We start from the raw sequence: 16,975 nt of genomic DNA, 5'->3' as shown, positions 1-16,975 counted from the left end.
TTGAAACTGCACTGTCATCCTTCGAAGGACTATCTGTACTGCAGTTGGATGAGTCCGTTCTACTTGCAGGACATTCAGATATCGCTGAGGTGTTAAGGGTTTATCGCCACATGCAAATTTTACAAATCGAAAAAATTTTTGTAGGCTTTTTATAAAGTACAAGTAGAATAGTATATTTTACAAAAAAACGATTCTATGGGACAAAAATTGGTTGAGATATGAGCGTTATTAATTGTGATTTGCACATCAACACTGACCATAATCCCAAAATTCAGAATTCCAGCTCTCTCACTACACCAAATATCATATTTAAGTACTTTTTGTAAATTGGAAATTTCTTTGTTATCTTCATTCTACACAATAACAGTGATTCCAACATTAAAATTCAGAATCCAAACCTATATTTTGGCAAATACAAAGTGGTTCCAAATTTATTTCCATTTACCACTTTTCGGACATATAAATAGGAATTTCCAAAACTACCTTCATATCCCAATCATACACATTATTCAGCACTTTTACAGGCCCTTTAAAAACTAACTGTTTGCCCTCTGATTAATATGGCTTTAAGCTTAAAATGGAGCTTTTAATAATGAAAATTATTCCTAACATTGTATTGGATTAAAATTATTAAAAAAAAGAGTTTTTTCGTTATATATTATTTTATTTTATTTTACTATTTTTTTGTTGAAAATTATATTTTTGGTAAAGTTGGCTTATGCGTGACCCCTCCCAATATTTAAATGAAATAAAACTTAGCCTGATAAAGGAAAATCATTCCTGCTAAAGGGAAAATTCGAAAAGTCTGCATCCTACTGTACATATGTATAATGAGCTTTTGAAATATTGCTGCGAACTAAAACAAAGCTTTTTTTGCCTTTACAAAATTTATCGGCATTATTCACTTTCTATTATTGCATATTCAACTTTAATTCAACTTAGTTTTAATGGTAATTGTTACTTAGAATTCTATGGGCCATTATTATATGTGTTCTTTTACTATCTGATGGATTTGAAAACGCAAAATAAACCAATTTAGAGGCATTAAAAATCTAATTGTTGAATTGAAAGTTATTATGCAAGAAGCTCCTCCTTGAAATTCTATCATCACTTTTAACTTTATATTAACCGGAAAGCTATTAATCTGTTCGGTAAATCCAAACTATAACAAAAGAAGTCTTATAATAATGGGGGTAATTGTTTTTAAATGTTTGCATTCTTGTATATTTCTGTTCCTTACTGTAAAACACATAGACTTTGATTACTTAAATACTGCATGGTGGATGTAAATAACATAATTTTGCTGAAATTACAGTACTATACTTATTTGCAAATTCTTTAACTTTTATTTTGAAATGTTAACCCAAGAACACAAAAATCCAAAATAGTGATTGAATATTGTTTATATCAACAATAGGAATACAACATGATTTTTTGTGAATTTCTCAATTCCAATTGGTTTTGTTTTCCATTTGGTTTATTTTTCTACATTTTTTCCTTCTTACAGCTGCATCTGAATGTTCCAACGAACGCTTAAAACCGTACAATGGTTCGTGTTATTTATTTGTTTCATATCCTGAAGTCGACTGGAATACAGCACAGCAGGTGTGTCGAGCTATGGGTGCCTCATTGACGTCAGTGTCATCGGCAGATGAACACAGGTGAGTGATGGAAAATGCAATGGGGTTTTTTATTGAAAACTTCTGCAATTGAAGGTTTTTTCTGTGATTTGAATTGATTTTGAAGTAGGAAATGAAACCAGGAAAATCCGTTTACGATCAATATATGTTTGAATATTTTCATACAGTTATTATTAAAAATTGGTGATTATATTAGCCATTATATTTAAATGTTAGAACTATGCCCTAAAAGTAAAGGGAATATAACCTTAACCCATTTACTATTTTTGGATAGCATTGCTTTAAATGAAAAAGTCTTTTGTAAAGGAAATTCTTAATTGTTTTTTCTCTATTTTAATATTTTTCTATGCTCACATATTGATATGACGTGTCTGCTTGTGTGCGGTTTCAAACAAAACAACTGTGGAAACTTAGATTTATAACATCCAATATCCGCAACCAAATCGATTACTCGCCACAATTGATTTACTGGTTGGGTGCTGAATTGGAGAAAAATCGCCAATTCGAATGGACAGATGATACAGCGATGACATTTCAGGTAAGTACGACAACTAGTATATAACATACTAGCAAAGTGCCCGCTACTTCGTATGCGTTAAATATACAAAACAAATAAGCAATATATAATATAGAATGGTGGAAACATTTTGTGTACTAATACGTACCACTTTAGTTCGATTTTCGTCACGCCTACACATCAAAAGCAATCCACATTTTTTGAGATATTTTAATTGAGGTTGTCAGCGCAAATACGGCCTAACCCAAAAACCGCCATCCTCATTTCCAGATCTATCTGTTCCCCCAAAACCAATTATAGAACTATTTAGTACTTTACATGTAAACACATAAATACGAACCTCCTCCTATTATTTCAAAATTCCCTTTACACAATAGCATATTGTACCAAATCCTGTGCCATTTACAACTTTTTGTATATTTATGGCACATATTTCTTATATCGGACGTTATAAGCAAATGATAACAGTAATCTTAATTCCAAATCTCACGAATCCAGATCTATTCGTTCATCCAACACAAAATTGTACCATACATGGAACCATTTCGTACCCCTAAGTGTACCTAATTCCACATTTTAGGATTCGAGAGCTAAATTTCACCCAAATCCTAATTGTACAAAATGTAAGTACGCATTTCCAAAACTAAGTACGCATTTCCAAAACTAACCCCAACAGTAATATTAACTCCAAAATTCAAGATTCTAGCTCTAACCGTTCGCTCAAATCCAAGTAGTATCAAATTTAGTACTTTTCGTACTCATAAGTACGAATTTCAAAAACCACTTCCATATCTCAATCCTACACTCCAACAGTAATCTTAATTCCAAATTTCTTGATTCCAACTCTATCCGTTCGCTGAAATCCAAATTGTACCAAATTTAGTACTATTTAGTACTTTTCCTACCCATAAGTAAAAATTTCCAAAATTTTATCAATCCTACAATTCAACAGGTATTTTAATTCCAAACTTGAGGATGGCAGCTACATCAGATCACCGAAATCCAAATTGTACCAAATTTAGTACCATTTAGTACTTTTCGTACCCATAAGTACAAATTTTCAAAACTACCTCAGTGCTATGTTCAAACAATAAGCTTAATTCCGAATTTCAGGATTCCAGATATATCCGATAACTCAAATCCAAATTTGGTACCATTTAGTACTATTCGTATCCATAGTACGAATTTCTAAACCTACCTCTATTAACACTCCAACATCAATTTTAATTCCGAATTTCACGATTCCAAATGTATCCTATCACTGAAATCCAAATTGTACCAAATTTAGTACTATTTAGTACTTTTTCTACCCATAACTACAAATTTCCAAAACTTTATCAATCCTACACTCCAACAGTACTCCTTATTCCAAATCTCGGGTTTCCAGCTATATCCGTTCACCCAAATGCAAACTGTACTATCTTTGGTACCATTTAGTACTTTCGTACCCATGAGTACGAATTTCTACAACTACCTCAATCCTACACGCCAACAGTAATCTTAATTCCAAATTTCAAGATTACAGCTGCATCAGATCACCGTAATCCAAATTTAGTACCATTTAGTACTTTTTGTTCCCATAGGTCCGAATTTCCAAACCTACCTCTATCCTACACCCCGACTGTAATCCTAATTTTAAATTTCAGGATTCCAGCTCCATCCGTTCCCCCAAATCCAAATTGTACTAAATTTGGTACCATTTAGTACTTTTCGTTGCCATAAGTACGAATTTCCAAAAGTATCCCAATCTCACACTCCAATAGTAATCTTAATTCCAAATTTCACTATTCCAGCTCTATTCGATCACTTAAATTTGGTACCATTTAGTACTTTTCGTACCCAAAAGTACGAATTTCCAAAATACCTCTTTCCTACACCCCGACTGTAATCCTAATTCTAAATTTAAGGATTCCAGCTCCATCCGTTCCCCCAAATCCAAATTGTACCTTATTTGGTACTATTTAGTACCTTACGTACCCATATGTACGAATTTGGAAAACTACCTCCATATCTCAAACCTACGCTCCAACAGTAATAGTAATTCCAAATTTCAGAATTCCAACTTTATCGGTTCGCCCAAATTCAAATTGTACAAAATTTAGTACCATTTAGTACTATTCGTACACATGAGTACACATTTTCAAAACCACCTCCTTATATCAACTCATCTTCTAAACCTTGATTTTCATTCCAAATTTCAAGATTTTAGCTCTATCCGTTCACGTAATACCAAATAGTACTAAATTTAGTAACTTTTAGTACTTTTCGTACACTTATAGTACGAATTTCCAAAAACCCTTTGGTACACCTTTCTAACTCTCAATCAGTGACCTTCATTCCAAATTTCAAAGTTCTAGCTCTACCGGTTCGCCAAATACAAACGGTACCATATTTAGTACCTTTTAGTACTTTTCGTACCCTTCCAGTTCGAATTTCCAAAAACCCAGCCTTATCTGACCCCTTCGGACCAAGAGTGATCCACACCTAAAATTTCAGGATTGTAGCTTCAGCCGTTTCGTCTGGGCGTTGATGAATCAATCAGTCAGTCAGTCAGTCAGTCAATCACTTTACTCTTTTATTAATATAGATTATGCACATTTTTGAGAGTACTGGTGGAATAAGTTGAAAAAACTATAGTTGAATATTTGATACTGTTTGCAGCACATAGTTGTCCTTATATAAATTGGTTTACAAAATAAAAAATATGTTATTTTATTCAATTGCAATATTTTCTATCTTGTGAGCTTTTCCAAGTTACAGATAACCAAATTTGATTACCTTAAAAGTTTTTGATTACCTTAAAAGTTTTGTATTTTAGATATATTTTTATAAGGGTAATGGTTTTTCGACTTTCTCTTTCAAAAATAATTTCCTGAAGTAGAAATGAATAAAACTTTGCTTATTTATGATTAAAATAAAAGAATAAACATACGTAAATTCGTTATGTTCGGCCAGGCCCAACTTTTTATACCATTAAATATTTTGAACTAAAATGGAATAAGTAGTTTCTTTTCTGTCCACAATTCTTATGACCACGGACACCCCAAATGCCTAAAATTAACAAGTAAAAAGCTGTTTAGTTCGGCCAGCCCCAACTTTTTATAACCACCAATATAAAATATTCTGAACTAAAATTGAATAATGAGTTTCCTTTCCTGTCCACATTTTTCGACCACTGATACCCCAAATTATCCAATCTGGTCGAAACAAGTAACACTGGCCTTAAGTTCGGCCCGGCCGAACTTGTATGTATTGTATTGAAGTAAAAATGAACAATAAGTTTCCTTTCATTTATGGAGAAGACTAAATACCAAATTCCACCAATTCGGTAAGACAATGTGGCTAACTTTCAAAATACCGAAAACTGGGAGGTACCGTTGTATGGGGTATATATGAAGGCGTGGACCTATACGGACAAATTTTGGAGGGAAAGTTTTATACCACCAGTGAAGACTAAATACCAAATTTCAGGCATTTCGGTGGACTATTAAAGTCAAATCCTTCAAAATACCGAAAATCGGGAGGTACAGTTCTACGGGGGGAAAGTGAAGGTGTAAACCTATACCTAAAAATTTCACGTAAAAGGGTTTGCATCACCAACGAACATTGAATACCAAATTTCAGTCATTTCGGTTGAATATTGAGGCCACAACCTTCAAAGTACCGAAAATTGGGATGTAACGTTCTATAGGGGCTATATGAAGGAGTGGACCTGTACCGACACATTTCTAAGGGAAAGACTAAATACCAAATTTCAGCCATTTCGGTGGACTATTGAAGTTAAAACCTTCAAAATACCGAAAATCGGGAGATACAGTTTTGCGGGGGCAATATGAAGGTGTAAGCCTATACCTACAAATTTCAGGTGAAAGGGTTTGCACCACCAACGAAGACTGAATACCAAATTTCAGCCATTTCGGTGGAATTTTGAGGCAACAACTTTCAAAATACCGAAAATCAGGAAGTACCGTTTTATGGGGGCTATATGAAGGCGCGGCCCTAAACCTACATATGTATATAGAGAGGAAAGTTAAATACCTCCAACGAAGTCTAAATAACAAATTTCAGCCATTCCGTCCGTCTGTCTGTCTGTCTGTCTAGCTGACTTGAGCGCACGATAACTCTCGAACGGATCAACCGATTCCGTTCAAAATTTGGCTTTCGTAATATTTTGTCCAAACTTAGTTTAAGTTCGAAGATGGTACCTCCGGTACCTCCCCCACAAAAGTTCAAAAATGTTCGCAAAATTTGTGTGCACGATAACTCTTGAAGGGAGTAACCGATTTGACACATACTTTGCACATCGTGAAATTTCTGCCAGACTTAGGTGAGGTTCCACTTCGGTCTACTTCTTCGGGTACCTCCCACACAAAAGTTCGTAAAAGTTCAGTTTAGGACCTGCTCTCGAATCGCTTTGATTTTTGTTAAAACAACTTATATTCACCGGATCCCATACGACGGTCCAAGTTTCATCTGGGGCAGGTCCATACTTCCTGAGCAAATAGCCTGAAAAGTTTAAAAGAAACCCTATGACACCGTGTTTAGTGGTTGGAGCGCAAGATAACTCTTGAACGGATCTGCAGACTCGGTTCAAAATTTGGCCTTCGTAATATTTTGTCCAAACTTAGTACAACTTCGAAGATAAGCCATATCGGTCCACATCTTCAGTTACCTCCTCCACAAAAGTGCAAAAATGTTCGGAAAAATTGTGCGCACGATAACTCTTTTAGGGAGTGACCGATTTGGCTAATACTTTACACATCCGAATACATCTGCCATATGTATATCAGGTTTAAATATGGACTATATTTGTCCACTCATTTGGGTACCTCCCACACAAAATTATGGATAAGTTCACTTTAAGACCTGCTCTCGAATCACTTTGATTTCTGTTGAAGCAACTTGCGTTCGCTGCCTCAATTAAGACGGTAAATGCTTTTTCAGGGGCAAGTCCACACTTCTTGAGAAAATAGCCCAAAAGGTGACCAAACTTAGTTTCAGTTCGAAGATTGGCAACAACTTCCTGTACTTCCCTCCAATATTTAAAACATGTCACTAAAATGGTATGCACGATATCCCTTGAACGTGGCAATCAAATTTATCCAAACGTTGGATCTCCTAATATTTTGTCAAAATTTAGTTTAACTTCAAAAATGGCCGATATCGATCTTCTCTTAATGTTACCTCCCCCACAAAAGTTCAACAATTGTGTCGATCTGTCCGTAGCTGAAAGTTTTAATTTACATAAGCTGAGGTTATATTTCTGTCGGCAAAGCCGACTGATACTTTTTTACTTGTCTTTATACATATGTACATATGTATGTATACGTCCTCATGAAGTATACAAATTTCTACATTGCTATTTTTTCTACAAACATATTTTATTTAATTTTTGTCTCTTATTTTCACAGGGTTGGCTACCTGGCCAGGGTCAGTTCGATACACTGCCACCTGATGCAATATGCCTCGGATTGCAATGGAAAATGTCACCCACACCAATGTTGCCGTCCGGTTTATATTGGCAATCACAAAAATGTAGCAAAGTTGGTGGTTATGTGTGTAAGAAGCCGAAAGAACCATTTGGAAGTTTAGCTTTTAGTAATTTTACTATTACTGGAACGGAAGGACGTCTTGTGTCACCAGGTGAGTACATACATATGCACGTACATATAAATAGAATAAAGGTTGTTGATAGTGCAGTTTAACGAAAGCATTTCCTTGGCTAACCAAATGATGGTTTACCTTGACCAGAGACACATACAACACTACAATCAGTCGCATGTATGTGATTGATTTTAGAAGAGTACGAAGTATAATATATGTTTATGCTGGTATACTTACTACATGTAACATGTATGTAATTTTGCATTGATGATGTTTCAATATAAATTTTAAATCCTTGCTACATACATATTAAATGGTATACATAATGCAGATAGTATATGTTAGATGGGGTGTGTGATGAAGCACCTATTGAGTGGCAATAAATACAAAGACATCAAACTACCACATAAACTTTGTTTCTATAAGTATTGGTGACATAGTTTTCGTTTAAGCTGTGTCTAAGTTTATTTTAAAAATTCCATATGTTTGTACGTTTTACTTAGTCTAATCAAATTATACAATTTGTCAATTTATTTTGAAACTTTGCAAATTTGGATCTTTGGATTTAGAAAGCGACTAATCATTTGCGACCATATATTTCTGAGTGAAATCGAACAATTTTTCAAAATGAGGTTTTTGATTTCCTATTTTTTGTGCTGTGGTGATGCTGCTCGTCAGCAAAACATTTCAGTATATTTTAAGAGATATCGCTTCTTCAAAAATCCGATTTCTGTAAAAACTATATGCAAAAAAATACTCATAACGTCTTTAATATTGGTCCAATTAAAAAAAAAACTTTTTTTGTATGTTTTGTTGTTTTAGATTTAGCTTTTAGTCTAGTTTTCGATTTTCTTGAAATTTCTATACCCTACACCACAATCTGGAAAGGGTATTATAAGTTTGCTTTCCGAAAAATTCATGTAACACCGCGAAATATTCGTCGTAGACTCCCCATGTGGTATATCAAAATTCATATCTCGAGATAAAACGATTTCGAGATGTGTGTCCGTTAACATTAACAATTGTACGCACGCTACAGGCCGCAATTTTGGACCAATCTTCACGAAATTTTGTCTGTAGCTCGGGTTCAGACCAGAATAGACCCGATAGTCTTGATGATCGTGAAATATTTAGGGGGTAAAATGGACCAAAAACAATTTTGTATACAATTTTGTAGCTGTGCTTTGCAAAGGTAGTCGGCGCGAAATTTTATGTACAGTCCGGGTTATGACAGAGAAGCAGCTTGCAATTTAACGTGATGATCAGATAATGAAAATTAGTTAAGTTGCTAATGAAATGACTATATCTTTATTCCTGGAAACTATGTTAGACCAATGCAAGTTATATTTATTAGAAGAGGAAAGCCTGACCCTTCCATTGATGATAATTATATTGATGTACGTGGTCAAATAGAAGAGTTACAGCCTAGGTTACGCAGGGATCCCTCAGTTTTAATTGTGGGTAGTGTAACCATTATTCTGTCAGAGATCGCAGTTATAGTTCAATATTGACAAATGTTTGCACGAGGTAAAATTTTTGGACTTGCGGTTTCCAAATAAGTCGTGAAAAACTAAAAAACCCTATAAATGTTTAATTTGGTCGCGATTAATTTAAAAAGGGCTCCGGCGATTTTTTATTTTATTTTTCTCATCTATGAACACTGTAGTTTCAGAAACCACAAAAACTTCCTAGGTGCTAGCACCTTCCTTTTGTTTGTTTACATTAAATTTGTCTGTTTGCATACGAGTATGGGTGTATGTGCATCCGGATCTCGTTTGAACATTGTGGAACATTCTACATGAGGGATGCTAGAACCGTCTATTCATAGGCAAGCGGGTATAAATACGCGGGTGCAGCTGCCGGCCGATTGCTTAACCATTCTTAGAATCGTAAAAACCGAACTAGCTGTAATTCGACACTTGAGGTTTTCAGCGGTCACGAAACTTCTCCACCAAATATCGTCAACATAAATCCATTGTATAGCCCCTATATAAAGGCACGCCCCCGATTTTCGGTATTTTGAGGATTTTTGCTACAATTTTTAACCGAATTAGCTGTAATTTGACATTTGAAGTTTTCAGCGGCTATGAAACTTCTCCAATAAAAAACGTCTCCATAGGTCCATATTTTGGTATAGCCCCCATACAACGGTACCCCCCGAAATATTCATCGGAGACCCTATAAAGTATAAATATTCTTGATCAGGGTAAAATTCTAAGTCGATATAACCATGTCCGTCCGTATGTTAAAATCAAGATACAGCTCGCAATTTTTAAGATAGAGCTTTGTGATTTGGTATTGAAGTTTCTTTTACTCCTAGCATGTTTGGTATCTCAAATGGGCTATATCGGTCTACGTTTTGATATAGCCCCCATTAAACGTAACACCCGATTTTCGGTATTTTAAAGTTTTTAACCTCATTATCACACCGAAATGGCTGAAATTTGGTACTTAGTCTTCGTTGGGGGGTAAAAAACCTTGCTCCAGAATTTTGAAGGTGTATGCCCACGCCCTTATATAGTCCCCATAGAACGGTACCTCGCGATTTGTGGTATTTTGAAGCTTGTGGGTGCAATATTCCACCGTAATGGCTGAAATTTTGTATTTTGTCTTCATTTACGGTATAAAACTTTCAATATGAATTTTGTTGCTATAGACCCACGCCTTTATATAGCCCCCATAAAACGGTATCTCCCGATTTGCGGTATTGTGAAGGTTGTGGCCTCAATATTCCACCGAAATGGCTGAAATTTGGTATTTAGTCTTCGTTCGGGATGCAGAACTCTCCACCTGACATTTTTAGGTACAGGTTTACTCTTTCATATTGTCACCATAGAACTGTACCGGTATTTTAAAGGTTGTGGCTTCAATATTCCACCGAAATGGCTGGAATTTGGTATTAGTCTTAGTTGGTCGTATAAAATTTTCCCTCGAAATTTGTCCATACAGATCCACGCCTTCATATGGCGTTCATTGAACGGTACTTCTCGAATTTCGGTATTTTAAAAAATAGCCACATTGTTTTACCGAAATTTCTGGAATTTGGTGTTTAGTCTTCTTCATAAACGAAAGAAAACTAATTGTTCAGTTTTACTTCAATACAACTCATGGAGGGTATAACAAGTTCGGCCAGGCCGAACTTAACGCCGTTCTTACTTGTTTGGTATATCCCCTATTCAAACGTGCCAACAGATTGAAGAAATTTGTGCACCTAAAAGGAAACTACAGTCGAAATCGCTTATAACGTCACCGCTTATAACGTCATATCGGTTGTAACGTCGTTTTTTTGTGAAATATTTGAATTTTGCTATCGGTTATAACGTCGAGTCATACGGAGAAGAAAAATTTCTCTAAATAACTTGTTGTATGTATATTTTTTTCAAACTCAAACAACAGCAAAATACCAAACATATGCACAACATATTCGAAGATGGGGAGATCTGATTTACGACTCACATGTAGGCGGTCTCAATTCAATTAAACTTGATTTTTTGCCACCCAATGTCACATCTGTTTTATAACCCTTGGACTAAGGTGGAATAAAAACATTTAAATCCACAATCCTGGCAAGAATAGAAACGGATCAAAGTACGAAATTAAATGTGTTGGATGCCGTGTTATCTTCATTCTAATTTTTCCCAACATGTAGAAGATATTGATGGATTAGCTGCCATCGTTGACAATGTTTTCACATCTGCAATGTGTAATGACGCCGACATAATATTGGCAGTTTTAGAGGAAGGCAATTCTAACGAAGAAATTGAGGATACTACAGAGCCAGAATTTCAAATGCCGTCAGTGTCAGGAACGTGTCTAGCTATAGAAACTCTTCAAAAATTTATTTACTCAGAAGATCTTACTCAGATCTGAGTTAAATTAAAACTTATGTCGTAATTCAAAAGCCCAAACTAGAATAACAGGTTATTAGAAACAGAACCATAGTCTATATTAACTTAATATATATGCTGAAGAATAAATTTAATATCGTTATTTTTTATTATTTTGTTTTTAGTAATTTATACTTATGTATAAAGAATGAAAAAATTAAAAATTTTATTGAATTTATTTATTTACTTAATAAAACAACGTATTTATACTCAAAAGTCACTATACATAATTTCACCTCTTTTATAAATATCGTTTATAACGACTATCGCTTATAGCGTCCGATTTTGGTCGGTTCCTTGACCGACGTTATAAGCGATTTCGACTGTAATTATTCCATTTTAGTTAAGAATATTTTATGGTGTAGTGTATAAAAAATTTATACACTTTATACCAAAGTTGATTTGGATTAAAACCCAAAAGTGCTAATCTTTTGAGGTGGAGGTACCTGAAAGAATGGACCGACATAGTTCATTTTGGAAATGGATTTAATTTTGGTGATTATTCCTCTCGATAGTTATCGTGGCATACTTTGATCGCTGAATGTCTCCTTTAATTAATTTCCCTCGCCCCAATTCAGTTTACACAAAACCACAATGCAATGTGACATTTCAAAGTTATTTTCCAATAATTTTTTAACTTTATTTTTTGTTCTCTTTCATTCCAGGCTATCCGAATATATATCCATTGAATATTAACTATTGGGTGCATATAAAAGCACCAGAACGAATGCGGATTATAGTTCAATTTCAAAAAATCGATTTGGAGTCACAAGATGAATGCCTTTACGACTTCATAAGCATACAGGATTATGATATTGTATCGAAAATACAACTTGAACCTGGTGCGAATACCGTGCCAATGGCCATGTTAATGTCACACCAACAATTTGCAGCTTATGAAGGGGACAACAACAAGGGCAACAATGGTGACAATCATGACGTTGGTGATGATAATTTTGTTCCCAATGGAGGTGGTGTTGCTGACGACAACACAAACGGTGATGATATAACAACCGCTGCACTTGAGGATGCCAATGACGATAATAGCGATGAGACGACGACGACTACCACCGATGATGATGATAACAATGGTGTCGATAATGAAACCATATTGAGGGATGATGAAATGGCCAATGGTAGAAATAAACAACCGCAACAACAAAAACAACAGCAACAGCGTGATAAAAGAAGATCACGAAGAAGTATTGCAAAACATCCACACAAAAAAGGTTACACTGCCAAAATGCAAGGACACAACCAATTTTATTATGACGACCAAGTTGAAAGGAAAATAACTCAACTTTTGAAACGAGAAAATAAGGAAATGCAATTTCATCAGCGAATTGTTGCTTACAAACATCGTACAAAAAGAAATTTACGAAAAGTGTCAAAAATTCATTTCAATGGTAACGACAACAGAAGGAATGGCATGTCCATGGAAAGATACAGTAGGAAACAACATCACATAACTCATAAAGATAACCATAAATACAAGAGGCGGGATGGACAAAGGGGGAAAATTTTTCATCTACCTCTTCGCCATAAACAGAAAACAGTAAAAACTAGCAGCAATAATGGCGCTTTTGAACACCAACGTCAACGCCGCAGCACAATTGTCGGTGATGGTTCTGGTCCAATAACAGATAATGCTCAATCCTTTTTACCCTATGTTCGTTGGTGTGGCACTCACGATTCGAATATGTCTAAATTTGATTTTGTTTCGAGTAGCAATGAAGTCATGCTAAATTTTCACAGTGACTATTCCATGGCCAATATGGGATTTGCTGCTATTTGGAAGGCCATTGATGTGTCTGGATGCCCGCTGCGTACTCTCACCTCCCGTGAGGGTACCATATCAAGTCCTAATTATCCTTATTTTCTGCTGAACAATCTTAATTGTGCCTTTGTTATACAAGCTCCGTTGGGTAAGCGTGTGTGGCTGGAAATCAAAGAGTATGACTTTCTACAGGAAGCAATGTTAGAAATTGATTTGGGTAATGGGGCATTTCGCCCATTTCAAAATTCTGACCATGTTAACGATGGTATGTTTGTTAGTTTGCGTGAACAGCTACGTGTACAGTTTCGTACGGGCCAGCATCCAAGGGGCAAGGGATTTCAAGCCATCTATCATACGGGTAAGTGACAATATTTTATAAGTAAGAAAGGATTTTGTTTTTCATTTTATGTAGTTTATGTTTAAACTTTTATTGACAATTGAGGTCTTCGTATGCAATTATATATACATTTTGTTATGTTAATAGAAAATCGATTGTTTTACTTGACAATGGGATATGATCTGAAGGTCATACAGGCCGAATTTACGGTATAACAGCACAAATAAAAAACAAGTAAGAACGGCGTTAAGTTCGGCTGAGCAGAACTTGTTATACCCTCCACCTCGAGTTGTATTGATTTAAAATTGAATAATTAGTTTCCATTCGTTTGTGAAGAAGACTAATTACCATATCTCAGCAAATTTCGTCGATCTGTACCGACAAATACCCTCGGAAAGTTTTTAGACTCAAAGAAGACTAATTACCAAATTTCCGATATTTCGGTAAGATAATGTGGCTAAAACCTAAAAAGTACCAAAAATCATGAGGTATTCTTCTACGGGGGATAAAGGAAGACGTGAACGTATACTAATAATTCTTTTCAAGAATACTTTATAACCCCCTGGAAGACTAAATAACAAAATTCAGTAATTTCGGTGGGATATTAACGTCACAAACTTTAGAATTACGAAAATCGGGAGGTACTGTTCCAAGGGGGCGATATAAAGGCGTGGACCTATACCAACAAATTTCAAATGGAAAGTTTTATACCCCAAATGTAGACCACACACAAATGTCAGTTCAATGGGGGTCGACAAAATTCTGGGGGAAAGTTTTATACCCCAAAATGGTGACTTCCCAGCAAAATTTGAAGGAAGGAGTTCAATGCGATGACGTGATTTCATGGCATCTTTTGCGTTGGTTCAAACGAAGTCGTGAAAGATCCGTTCTTTTCATTAGCATTTGAACGAATGCAAAGGAATTGAACCCATTTCATCGATCCAATAGACACGAGTTTTGTGTTTTTATTCATACAATTTTTTCTAAATATATAATATTAATTATTTACAATAGGCTTGATGTTGTTGAAGACTCGAAATCACAACCAACATTGTTTAAACTCTCGTCGTAATGATAATGTCATTGCAAAGGGTTGATGAAAATGACATGACAAAGGATTGGTGGAAATGACATGCCAAAGCATTGGTGAAAATGACATGTCAAAGCATTGGTGTAAATGACATGCTTTGGATCCAAAAATGAATAGCATATTTTGGGGTCCACGCTCATATAAAATTCATCGATGAAGATGCTAAAAAGATGACATGCCAGCTCACTTGCACCCATGATTGAATGACATCTTTGGCATCGAACATTTTGCTGGGTAAATATCAACGTTCTGCAATTTCTGTGGAATATTGAGGCCACAACCTTCAAAGTACCTAAAATCGGGAGGTACCGTTCTATGGGGCTATATGAGGCTAGAGGAGGGCGCGTGTCGTGTCGTGAGTAGTGCGTGTTCGTGCCTTCTCCAAAAATTGCCGCGTTTGTGCGTGTCGTGCCGAAAAAAATTTTTGGCCGTGCATGATCGTGCTTTTTTAAGGCACGATTTTGCACGACATGACCAAACACGATCTGCACTTTGTGTCACGATCGTGCTAAATTTTTAGGCTCCCTTTAGAAGTCGTGCAAGAGACCATACTAAACACATAAATCGAACAAGAATATAAAACCGACCAAAAAATTCACCAACTGTAATTTACCTAAAATTATTTGCTTCGTTTTTGTAGTCTGGTACTTTTGCCGTTTTGTTATGGAGAGGCCAGAACAAAAAATGATGTTTGTTTGCCATTTGTTTTGTTCATAAGAGAGAAGCAAATACAAAAACAACTCAGCGGGTTAACGCAATATACTGTCAGTTGTTTATCTTGCTAAATTTGATATTGAAGACAAGTTTGGAAATTTTGTATTTGTAACCGACAATGGTTCCAACGTTGTTTCGGATTTTAAACGTATACCTTGCGCTTGCCACCATTTGAACTTAGTTATGGATGATGTTGTTGAAAAACATCCTCTTCCCGAATTGGGAAAACTGATGGACTGATCAAAAAAGCTTGTAAGATATTTTAAACTCTCGGAGCTAAACAACAAATTGTCGAAAACGTTAAAACAAGATGTAAGAACACGTTGGAATTCAACATATATTATGCTTGAAAGCATATACCAAGTCCAGAATGAGATTAAGAGTAATTTGCTAGAAAAGAATGAGTTGGATCGTATATCTGACTTAAAGCTAGAATCTCTACTGGGTTTTCTCAAAATATGCAAAGAGTGTTCCGAAAAATTATGTTCGGAAAAATACTCTACTATGCACATTTTTGCCGTTTGGTCTGAAACACTTTTGAAAGTTTGCTCAATTGATACCATTGACTCTCAATTCATGAATGATTTGAAAGCTAAAATGAAAGATTTGAAAACAATTATTGTTGTTTACATTACTTAAACGCTTTGTACCAGCAATGACACATCTTATAGCGATGTTTTTATTTCCGCCATTTAAGGAGATGATTTTTTATTAGAAGAAAAAAAAAGAAATGACGTAATAGCTAATGTAAAAGCAATTTTACTTGATATACTAAGTGAGAACATAGAGTGTTCTAAGCATGGCAGAACTACCAGGTAGTGGTATCACACCAGCTGATCGAATATGAAAAGTCAAATCCCTTTATAAAAAAATAATTTTTGTTGTAATTTCCCCAACAACATAAAGAAAGTTTTGACATAACATATTCAAAATTTTACGATGCCACTACCTGGGTAATTGTGCCATGGTTCTAAGTATGTACAGGAAATTATAATGCCACATTTACACGAATTTTCAGAGTTTTTGGATCCAAATTTGGCAAAAAGACGAAAAATGGACAAGTCTCTAATTGATAAAGAAATTGATACATATTTAGCGAGTGGCGTATCTAGCCAGACTGATGTTTTAAACTTTTGGAAAGAGTATAATGTAAAATTTTTAAAACAATTAGCCAGGAAAATTTTGTGTATACCCGTCAGCTCAGCAACGAGCGAGAGATTTTTTCCACATCTCGAAATAATATTTTTAAATAAGAATATGTAAATATTAGTTTATAATACCAGTACCAAACACCCTAGGAGTAATATAAACTTCTATACCAAATAACAAAGCTCTTTCTTGATTTCAACAGAGAGAGTATAAATAGAGAGAGTATAAATTCGTGTCATCATTTAATATAGATAGTACTT

General features: G+C 35.1%; 1 protein-coding gene across 12 annotated transcripts in view; it reads left to right on the top strand.

The window, feature by feature from the left end:
- LOC141397476 (uncharacterized) overlaps positions 1-16,975 on the top strand; it is a 655,384-nt gene that overhangs the window by 557,151 nt on the left and 81,258 nt on the right. For all 12 annotated transcript variants that reach the window (XM_073973773.1, XM_073973783.1, XM_073973777.1 and 9 more), the window contains 4 exons: positions 1,508-1,661; positions 2,055-2,178; positions 7,569-7,800; positions 12,314-13,783. In XM_073973773.1, coding sequence (XP_073829874.1) covers positions 1,508-1,661; positions 2,055-2,178; positions 7,569-7,800; positions 12,314-13,783 — 1,980 coding nt within the window. The remainder of the gene's footprint in view (positions 1-1,507; positions 1,662-2,054; positions 2,179-7,568; positions 7,801-12,313; positions 13,784-16,975) is intronic.

Source organism: Musca autumnalis, unplaced genomic scaffold, assembly GCF_047663935.1.
Source record: "Musca autumnalis isolate F117 unplaced genomic scaffold, ASM4766393v1 scaffold_3, whole genome shotgun sequence".
Taxonomy (NCBI): Eukaryota; Metazoa; Arthropoda; class Insecta; order Diptera; family Muscidae; genus Musca; species Musca autumnalis.
The sequence above is the reverse complement of the archived record's forward strand: the minus strand, read 5'-3'. Positions and strand labels throughout refer to the sequence as shown.